Genomic DNA, 10,835 nt, shown 5'->3' on the forward strand with positions numbered 1-10,835 from the left:
CTTTTTCTAAGCATTTCGCAAAAAATAACTGAATGTGGTTCATTTCTAAACAACCTTAGCCTCACTATAAATTTGTTTTAAAAGATAGGGCACATCACCTGACTAGTAGCTGTACCTCCCAGAATAACATCTTAAATTGGAAACTTAATATCTCTTTAGTCCATATGATAAATTACCAAAAGGAAATGTTTCAACAAGGTAGTGTGCATAATAGGAATGAAAATAGAGTCAGCTGTGTTTGCAGTTGAGCAATATTTTCTTTTTAAAAAGATAAAGATATGTGCAATGTTTTGCCTGTATTTGCAGCTATTAAATATATTTTACAACACCCTAGGTGATTAAATATTAACTTTAACTCAGGAGATCCGCAAATTCAAGGATGCAATGTTCTATTTATTTACATACGGTATAATACGTCATTAAGGTTGGGGCGAGGGGTGTATGCATAAATGTGTCTAGAGCCTTTTGCTACTACAGTTTAAAACATACCCTGGAACTTCAGAATGGTAAGTTCAAAGCTTGGCTGGGGCTTGTTTTTTAATTAAAAAATCAAAGAAAACAGCAGGCATGACCATCCCTGAGACTAGACTGTGAACTGTGGGAGACAGAGCTTTTCATTCTATTTACACAGCTGGTGAAGCTCCTTACATTATCCTCAGTTCAAAACCAATTGTTAAAACTCAGATAAAGATTTGGCTTTATCATCTGCCTTTTCATGAATCACCAGTTTTTCCATGTTCTATATTACGTATTCTGCCATTGTTGCATTGTGTAGAATCCTGTCTGTCTCTGTAGTTGGTTAAACCAAATTTACTTTCTGTTTCTACTAAAATGAACTTCCGACACATTCACCTTTCAGAATGTAATTCTTCATCATTTTTCATAGTGTTGTTTCGTGATTACATACATAAAAAATAAAATCCCACTATGTTCTATAACAAAGAAATTACATATAGTTTACAGCAGTTTCTGTATTACCATTAGTAAATAATGGTAATACGGGTAATAGATATGGAACGCTTAATAATACAATGGTTCAATAAATGAAATAACAAAATAGTATATGTACACAATAACTGCACAGTATGATGAAAAGCACTGACCTGTTCATTTATTTCAGTGGAAACAGGGAGTTGCTTGATGTTAATCAGCAGTAAGCAGTAGATACTCAAATGATGACTAGCATGTAATACTGGACTACCTAGTGTTCGTTTAGGTACAGTAAGTGAATCCTGAACTACAGATACAGTAACTGAGGTCCAGTTCTGAGAGTCTAAGACAGATCATCTTTGTTGCCAAAGTAATTATTATAGTAGCCATTTAGCAAGAAGATTATGACCATTTATTCAGACATGCATGTTTTTCAGTCTTGAATTTCTTTTTTTAGCTAAAAAGAAAATGAATTGGCATATTTTGAGGGATTACTAACTCCACCTATGTATTTATTCATCTGCACAGAAACACCTGCTGTGCTTTGTCGCTGGACTGCTTGCCATTGTGGCCATGGCAAGAGCAGACTGCTACATGGAGCTACCCAAATTGGGCAAGTACTGTACACTTTAAAAAAATCTCCTCTTTGATGTCACATTAAGACAACAGAAAGTATCAAAGCAATCATTCTGATAGACTTGTTCTAGGTAAAGATTAGAAAATTTTGTTTTTAAAGTCTTTCTTTAATTTTAGGTGAAGCCTTCAGTGCATACAGTATATTGAAGTGTGAACTTTAATAAAGCAATGAAACAGTATCCATTATCTTTTTACCTAAGCAGACAGTAATACCTTTAATGCAATTTGATAATCCAGGTTAGATTCCCACCAACTATCTTAAATTGAAATATGTTCCTGTATTATACTTTGGGTATTTTAACATATATACATATTGACACTTTGATTTCATAACCACTCACTGTGTAGCAATGTAAACAATCCCATAGGGATTACTGAGTGACTTTTTATTCAAATACCAGAGCTATAAAGCTTGGGCTTTGACAGTCTTACAGTGTAAAAGACTAAATGCTACATCTCTAGTTTTTTTTTGTTAAAATCCAGAAAAATTTGTCCAGAGCTAATAAGAATAGTTTACATTGGACTTTTAAAGCCCACGCCTTCAACAGGAGGAAGTGATTTAAAGAATAAATGGAGTTGTTTCTTGCCTTTTGTAAAAGGTGAGCTTTATATGGCCCTTAAGCCTTAAAAGCCAATCGTAGTTCTTTTTCTATTTAATTTTTATTATTTTTATTTCCAACAATTACCTGAATACAGCAGAAAGAATTGCACATTTAAGAATTACATGATTAATTTCTGTAAATTGTAGGTTGTCAAGGAATGGATGGAGATTTTCATGAATTTGGTTCCAAGTGGATAAAGAATTGCTATGACTGTGAATGCAGTACATACGGCATTTCCTGTTGTAACAAGTGGGTATTTTCATTCTTCTCTGTGCTCATTGCTCTTTCCCCTGATTCCTAAATAATTGTTTTGCAATGATTCACATGACTTCACTAACTTTGTACATTAATTAACAGCTTAATAAAAGATTTAATGTTTGTATCTCATGGTTCCTGTTGTTGAAAAGATATGTTGAGAACATATTAAGAATTAAGCACCTTTTGAAAAAAGCGATGGTGTTGCATACAAAAACATGTCTAGGTAGCTTGTTCCAGAGCCTCCCATGCCTCCTGTTCTCATTTTTAAATCGTTTCTATCATGCACCCTGCTTCATGTTTCGCTGTTGACTGCATTGCCTTGATTAACTTTGTGAATGCATTTGAGTATTTTGAATATTTTCATTGGACCCTTTCATAGTCTCTTTTCAAGACTTTCTTGAAAAGATGCTAGGCTATTGACTTCAACCACACGGCTAGGTAGCTTGTTCCATACTCAATCTCTTGGGTAAAGAAGGGCTCCACTTGTGTCCCCTAGTTCTAGTTTCACTGTTCATTTTGAGGACAACATCTGGACAAAGTCCACTGTGTTGACTTTCTCAATTTCTTCGAGGATTTACTTGTACTGGATTCCATTATAGTATAGATTCACACACTGTCTAGAAGACACTAATAACATAAATGTCTCAGTATTTTCAATAAATTGGTTTTTCAAGCTCAGTATTTCCCCTTTTATATTTGTAATCTGTATTTGTCTTGCCTGCCATTCAACAATCTGCATTTGTTTATATTAAACACTGTCAGGTGTTTGAGCGGTCTTTTTCAATTTCAAAAGGGAATTCTTTTTCAATTCCCTTTGCACCTGCTACATTCTTGTCTTTCTGAACCTTGTATTTTGATATCATCCACAAACTTCAGTAGTTTACTTTCTATGCCAGAATATACAGTACATAATTCATATCAATGAAGAGATCTCCATATTATTCCACTAATTACCTCTTATCTGTAAAGGACTGTTTCCTGACCATTAACTCGTTCATAATTCAAATACATGAATTTTGTAGATTGCTTGCTGCCTGAGGTGCTTTCTCTAAAGCCTTCTAATAATCTAAATGTACCATATAATTTGCTCTGTTTGTATTCGTTACTACTGTTGCTTGTTTGTTCAAGGAACACTAAGATGTTCTGATCTACAGTATATAGATCCTAAAATATTTAAGATAATTTAACTACTTATTGAAAGAGAATCAACTTGTTTCAAGATGTGTTCTGTTTTTCTCACAAAGATAACTTAGCTTTTCATAAAGCTGAACAACAGAACAAGGCATCATGGAGAATTTTGCTTTGAGCTCCTCTCTTTATTTCTTTCATTAATTCATTTTCATCTGTTTGTATCATTGATTCTTTTCCCTTACAGAATTCTAACTCCAGTTCAAATTCCACCTCAATGTGAGATGATTGTGAACAAGAAGGATTGCACCTGGAAAATTGTCCTGAAGAATGATCACTCCAAGGAGTGCAGTTAAATGTTGTGGATTTGACCTTTATCCAAAGTTTTTCCACCTGCTTTAATATTTAGCTGTTGGTTCTCTGTTGCACAAGAGTTTCGCTTTCTTCCATGTATTTCAAATCAATGTGCGGTTGTTGCACACAAATCAGTGCACTTGTGTGAGCTTTATGGTTTCAATGAAAACGGGCTGTAATCTACCCAAACAGTAGAAATCAAATAAATTTTCAGCAGGCTATAAACATTGTTCTCTCCTAGGTCCTCCTTACTCTACTTGGCATTGTCCATTAACATTTGTCTTCTCTCTTCTGTGCATAACCATGTTAAACCATAAGAGACTGGATATCCATGAATACTAATTCATATGAGAACTTTGGCAATATACTGTAATTTAGTAACTGCTTCAGTGTGCAGTGACTGGAAAAGGAAACAGTAAAAATTTAGTAGTTTACAGTCATTGTTGTGATGTCTTTAAATACAGAATGTAAGGCTTCACAAACATATTTCATATCTTAATGGACTAATGTTTCCATATTCCCACCAAATGAACGGTAAATTTTAATATTTGTTGTGTGATGATGCTGATAAGATCAGATAAAGCATATTTGTTGATATAAAGTAGATATCTTCAAATGGAAGACTGTAAAACAATTACTTACAAAAGTGAAGTAATAATATGTAACTAGAATAGGTACTAAAATATGGACATACATATTTGCCGAGAGACTTCAAAACACATGTCATACTGATTGATAGTTATACATCCACCAGACAGTTCCCTTAAACCTGAAACAGGCTCTACACACGACACTAGGTATTGATGAATGTGATGACAATCTTGTTCATATTCAACTGAAACTCAGTCTAAAAGCAAACCTGGTAACAGCAAACAGCGAATTTATATTCACAATCTGGGTATTTAATGGTTTAATATATATCTAAGGCCATATCTAATTGCTTTTGATGCAATTGTGTTTAATATAAATAAATCTGTATTACATTTCAAATATTTCAAAAACTTGGTTATTTTAAATAAAACATAAATTTGAAGAAAGAAAAAATATATGCAGTAATCAAATACAAACAAGCCTAAGGTAATTTATTTAGATCGAGGTTTTTACTTTTGATTCTAAAGCCATTCTGTGTAATATACTTGAAGATCATTAAGTACTAAGATCATAAGCACAGTCCACGGCACAAAGGGGAATCCAAGAGGTGGTCAGAGCAAGTGGAGAGTCACATCCAGGGAAGCACTGCAGTAAGTCACAAGGGTTATACAAGTGGGAGTCATAGACGCTATCAGGTATCAAAGCCAAGTAAATACGGAGAGGTAACAAGCCAGGGATGAACCAGGAACAAGGTTGAGAATAAAACAACTGAAAAGAGAATGGTCATAAATCATCTCCAGGTGATCCAAGTCTCCTGTTAATAGGTTTCCATGGTAACCAATGCTAGTCACATCAATGCTAGATCACCCTGCTGCTCCTGAGTGAGGATGAGCATGACAATACCCCCACCCACTTAAGTGACAAACGTCTAATGATGTGAGACATCTAAACCAAGGGCCAAGCTTGGGCAGTGTGCATATAAAAGGGAGCACATTGATCTTGTAAACCATACACAAGATCGCAAGATCGGCAGCTGGAATTCCTGGACCCAGTGAAGCAACACCGTCTGGGCAATGGGAGGAGCTATCAAACTTGTGGAGGGGACAAAAGGCACAGGTGTTGCTCTTGAAAGGATTGTTCATTAGCAGGGGGGCACAAGGGTACTCTCCTAGTGGTGGATCCTCTGGGACCAGGGATATACAAGTCATTGAAACTAGAAGGATAAAGCTGAGTGTACATTAGTAATCATAATTAAACATTACAGTATAGCTTTTCCATACTAATACCTTTATTTTTATAAACCTGATACACGTGCATGTTTTGTAATGTTCACTGTAGCACGTGTTAATCCAGTTTTACTGAAAGAAAGGCATACTGTTAGAATGACAAATACCAGTGGAGCAGGTAATTGGGCTCATTCACAATCCACTGAAACTGCTGTAGAGAGACTGCTGAGCTTGCTGCCTATTTCTGTATTATGGGAATGGCTTACGCAGCCTTGTTGAACTGTGGCTATGGGCACATCTGATTTGTCATACAATTAAATACAGAAGGTCTGTTAAGAAGAATTATTTATTTAACATTTTTATTTGCAGAAAAGCAGATATTTCTGCAATGCATTTATATATGCTTTACATTTCCCATCTACATACTCCTTGAGAGCTGTAAAAATAGTATTTACTTACAAGCAGACAGATACTATTAAATTTTAAATCACTGTCAAGCAATTTTCCCAAACGTGCCAGTCAAGAGTTACGACTTCTCAATGATTACTGAAGATAACATGACCTTGTTTTTCAGATGCATATACATGCTTATAATGCATTACCAATTCAGGAATTATGTTACAAAACTAGATCAAACTAAAACTGTGAAGAAAATGAATGCTATTGGGCTTCCTCTCTCAAGTCTGTCATTTCAAGTGGAAAAAGAAGTCTAATAGATGTCAGAATTGTCTGGGTCTTGTAAACCTAACCCTAGTGTGGCCTGAACTGCATCCTCATTTCAATACCATTGTAACAGAATTTTTCAAGTGAAAAAAGAAATACTCAAATTTTGTACATTATTGAAGAAGATGGCATGAAAAGAGATTTGATGAAAGGATTTGATCATATAAGTTCATGTTTTATAGTTTGAGGAACATTTTTTTACATCTGTGAAATGGAGGGCTTCAGAGACACATTGCAGAATTGTTCAGTTTAAACCCCAGCTAGGGTTAGGGTTAGGATTCTGTTAGTACTTGAATATTTTTAACCTTATTGCTATGCTGTGGGGCAAAAGTAAAGTTTAGAAACAGTGATACTTTTTGCCCAACATTATTTTTGTTTTTCACATACTTAGTGCTGGTTTACAGCTGGACTAGACAATGCAGGAATTGTCATACAAAAGTACATCAAAATTAAACTGTGAAGAAAATGAATGCTATTGCGCTTCCTCTCTCAAGACTGTCATTTCAAGGGGGAAAAGAAGTCTAATAGATGTCAGAATTGTCTGGGTCTTGTAACCCTAACCCTAGTGTGGCCTGAACTGCATCCTCATTTCAATACCATTGTAACAGAATGATTCAAGTGAAAAAAGAAATACTCAGATTTGGTTCATTATTGAAGAAGATAGCTTTAAAAGAGATTTTATGAAAAGATTTAAATTTTAAGTACCTATTTCTTGGTTTTAGGAACACTTTTTTTACATCTGTGAAATGGAGGTCTTCAGTGACAGTGCAGAACTGCTCAGTTTAAACCCCAGCTAGGGTTAGGGTTAGGATTATGTTAGTACTTAAATATTTTTAACCTCATTGCTATACTTTCGGGCCCAAGTAAATTTTAGAAACAGTGATACTCATTGCCCAACACTATTTTTGTTTTTTAAATACTTAGTGCTGGTTTACAGCTGGACTAGATAGTGCAGGAATTGTCATACAAAAGTATGTCAAAATAAAACTGTGAAGAAAATGCATGCTATTGCGCTTCCTCTCTCAAGACTGTCATTTCAAGTGGAAAAAGAAGTCTAATAGATATCAGAATTGCCTGGGTCTCGTAACCCTAACCCAAGCGTGGCCTGAACTGCATCCTCATTTCAATACCGTTGTAACAGAATTTTTCAAGTGAAAAAAGAAATATTCAGATTTGGTTCGTTATTGAAGAAGATAGCTTTAAAAGAGATGTTATGAAAAGATTTGAATTTTTAAGTTCCTATTTCTTGGTTATAGGAAGAGTTTTTTTACATCTGTGAAATGGAGGGCTTCAATGACACTGCAGAACTGCTCAGTTTAAACCCCAGCTAGGGTTAGGGTAAGGATTCTGTTAGTACTTGAATATTTTTAACCTCATTGCTATACTTTGGGGCCCAAGTAAAGTTTAGAAACAGTGATACTTCTTGCCCAACATTATTTTTATTTTTCACATACTTGGTGCTGGTTTACTACTGGACTAGATAGTGTAGGAATTGTTATACAAAAGTACGTCAAAATAAAACTGTGAAGAAAGTGAATGCTATTGCGCTTCCTCTCTCAAGACTGTCATTTCAAGTGGAAAAAGAAGCCTAATTGATGTCAGAACTGTCTGGGTCTTGTAACCCTAACCCTAGTCTGGCCTGAACTGCATCCTCATTTCAATACCATTGTCACAGAATTTTTCAAGTGCAAAAAGAAATACTCAGATTTGGTTCATTTTTGAAAAAGATGGCTTTAAAAGAGATTTGATGAAGGGATTTGATTATATAAGTTCCTGTTTTATAGTTTGAGGAATATTTTTTTACATCTGTGAAATGGAGGGCTTCAGAGACATATTGCAGAATTACTAAGTTTAAACCCCAGCTAGAGATAGGGTTAGGATTCTGCTTGTACTTGAATATTTTTAACCTCATTTCCATACTTTTTGGACCAATTAAAATTTAGAAACAGTGATACTTTTTGGCCAACATTATTTTTGTTTTTCACATACTTAGTGCTGGTTTGCTACTGGACTAGATAGTGCAGGAATTGTCATACAAAAGTACGTCAAAATAAAATTGTGAAGAAAATGAATGCTATTGCGCTTCCTCTCTCAAGACTGTCATTTCAAGGGGAAAAAGAAGTCTAATAGATGTCAGAATTGTCTGGGTCTTGTAACCCTAACCCTAGTGTGGCCTGAACTGCATCCTCATTTCAATACCATTGTAACAGAATGATTCAAGTGAAAAAAGAAATACTCAGATTTGGTTAATTATTGAAGAAGATAGCTTTAAAAGAGATTTTATGAAAAGATGTGAAATTTTAAGTTCCTATTTTTTGGTTTTAGGAACACTTTTTTTAAAACTGTGAAATGGAGGGCTTCAGTGACACTGCAGAATTGCTCAGTTTAAACCCCAGCTAGGGTTAGGGTAAGGATTCTGTTAGTACTTGAATATTTTTAACCTCATTGCTATACTTTGGGGCCCAAGTAAAGTTTAGAAACAGTGATACTTTTTGCCCAACATTATTTTTGTTTTTCATATACTTAGTGCTGTTTTACTACTGAACTAGATAGTGCAGGAATTGTCATAAAACAGTATGTCAAAATTAAGCTGTGAAGAAAATGATTGCTATTGCGCTTCCTCTCTCAAGACTGTCATTTCAAGGGGAAAAAGAAGTCTAATAGATGTCAGAATTGTCTGGGTCTTGTAACCCTAACCCTAGTGTGGCCTGAACTGCATCCTCATTTCAATACCATTGTAGCAGAATGTTTCAAGTGAAAAAAGAAATACTCAGATTTGGTTCATTTTTGAAAAAGATAGCTTTAAAAGAGATTTGATGAAGGGATTTGATTATATAAGTTCCTGTTTTATAGTTTGAGGAATTTTTTTTTACATCTGTGAAATGGAGGGCTTTAGAGACATATTGCAGAATTACTCAGTTTAAACCCCAGCTAGGGTTAGGGTTAGGATTCTGCTAGTACTTATATATTTTTAACCTCATTTCTATACTTTGGGGCCCAAGTAAAGTTTAGAAACAGTGATACTTTTTGCCCAACATTATTTTTGTTTTTCACATACTTAGTGCTGGTTTACAGCTGGACTAGACAATGCAGGAATTGTCATACAAAAGTACATCAAAATTAAACTGTGAAGAAAATGAATGCTATTGCGCTTCCTCTCTCAAGACTGTCATTTCAAGGGGGAAAAGAAGTCTAATAGATGTCAGAATTGTCTGGGTCTTGTAACCCTAACCCTAGTGTGGCCTGAACTGCATCCTCATTTCAATACCATTGTAACAGAATGATTCAAGTGAAAAAAGAAATACTCAGATTTGGTTCATTATTGAAGAAGATAGCTTTAAAAGAGATTTTATGAAAAGATTTAAATTTTAAGTACCTATTTCTTGGTTTTAGGAACACTTTTTTTACATCTGTGAAATGGAGGTCTTCCGTGACAGTGCAGAACTTCTCAGTTTAAACCCCAGCTAGGGTTAGGGTTAGGATTCTGTTAGTACTTGACTATTTTTAACCTCATTGCTATACTTTCGGGCCCAAGTAAATTTTAGAAACAGTGATACTTATTGCCCAACATTATTTTTGTTTTTTAAATACTTAGTGCTGGTTTACAGCTGGACTAGATAGTGCAGGAATTGTCATACAAAAGTATGTCAAAATAAAACTGTGAAGAAAATGCATGCTATTGCGCTTCCTCTCTCAAGACTGTCATTTCAAGTGGAAAAAGAAGTCTAAAAGATATCAGAATTGCCTGGGTCTCGTAACCCTAACCCAAGCGTGGCCTGAACTGCATCCTCATTTCAATACCGTTGTAACAGAATTTTTCAAATGAAAAAAGAAATATTCAGATTTGGTTCGTTATTGAAGAAGATAGCTTTAAAAGAGATGTTATGAAAAGATTTGAATTTTTAAGTTCCTATTTCTTGGTTATAGGAAGAGTTTTTTACATCTGTGAAATGGAGGGCTTCAGTGACACTGCAGAACTACTCAGTTTAAACCCCAACTAGGGTTAGGGATAGGATTCTGCTAGTACTTGAATATTTTTAACCTCATTGCTATACTTTGGGGTCCAAGTAAAGTTTAGAAATAGTGATACTGCTTGCCCATCATTATTTTTGTTTTTCACATCCTTAGTACTGGTTTAATGCTGGACTAGACAGTGTAGGAATTGTCATACAAAAGTACTTCAAAATAAAACTGTGAAGAAAATGAATGCTATAGCGCTTCCTCTGTCAAGACTGTCATTTCAAGTGGAAAAAGAAGTCTAATAGATGTCAGAATTGTCTGGGTCTTCTAACTCTAACCCTAGTGTGGCCTGAACTGCATCTTCATTTCAATACCATTGTAACAGAATTTTTCAAGAGAAAAAATAAATACTCAGATTTGGTTCATT

The 10,835-nt window shown here is 34.8% G+C and overlaps 1 protein-coding gene across 1 annotated transcript; it reads left to right on the top strand.

The window, feature by feature from the left end:
• The first annotated feature begins 465 nt into the window (after window positions 1-465).
• LOC148834906 (beta-microseminoprotein-like) lies at window positions 466-4,003 on the top strand. Its single transcript, XM_088916417.1, has 4 exons — window positions 466-506; window positions 1,459-1,543; window positions 2,315-2,417; window positions 3,802-4,003. The coding sequence occupies exons 1-4, from the start codon at window positions 504-506 to the stop codon at window positions 3,908-3,910; spliced, it is 300 nt and encodes a 99-aa protein (XP_088772543.1). The 5' UTR covers window positions 466-503; the 3' UTR covers window positions 3,911-4,003.
• Window positions 4,004-10,835: the final 6,832 nt, after the last annotated feature.

This window comes from Atractosteus spatula, chromosome 5 (assembly GCF_055471065.1).
Source record: "Atractosteus spatula isolate fAtrSpa1 chromosome 5, fAtrSpa1.hap1, whole genome shotgun sequence".
In the NCBI taxonomy this organism is placed as follows: domain Eukaryota; kingdom Metazoa; phylum Chordata; class Actinopteri; order Semionotiformes; family Lepisosteidae; genus Atractosteus; species Atractosteus spatula.

What these genes read in the sequence shown, in the direction of transcription:
- LOC148834906 (XM_088916417.1), top strand. An exon ending in CATGGAGCTACCCAAATTGG is followed by an intron (nt 1,544 to 2,314) that starts GCAAGTACTGTA and finishes TGTAAATTGTAG; the next exon opens with GTTGTCAAGGAATGGATGGA. An exon ending in GGCATTTCCTGTTGTAACAA is followed by an intron (nt 2,418 to 3,801) that starts GTGGGTATTTTC and finishes TTTCCCTTACAG; the next exon opens with AATTCTAACTCCAGTTCAAA.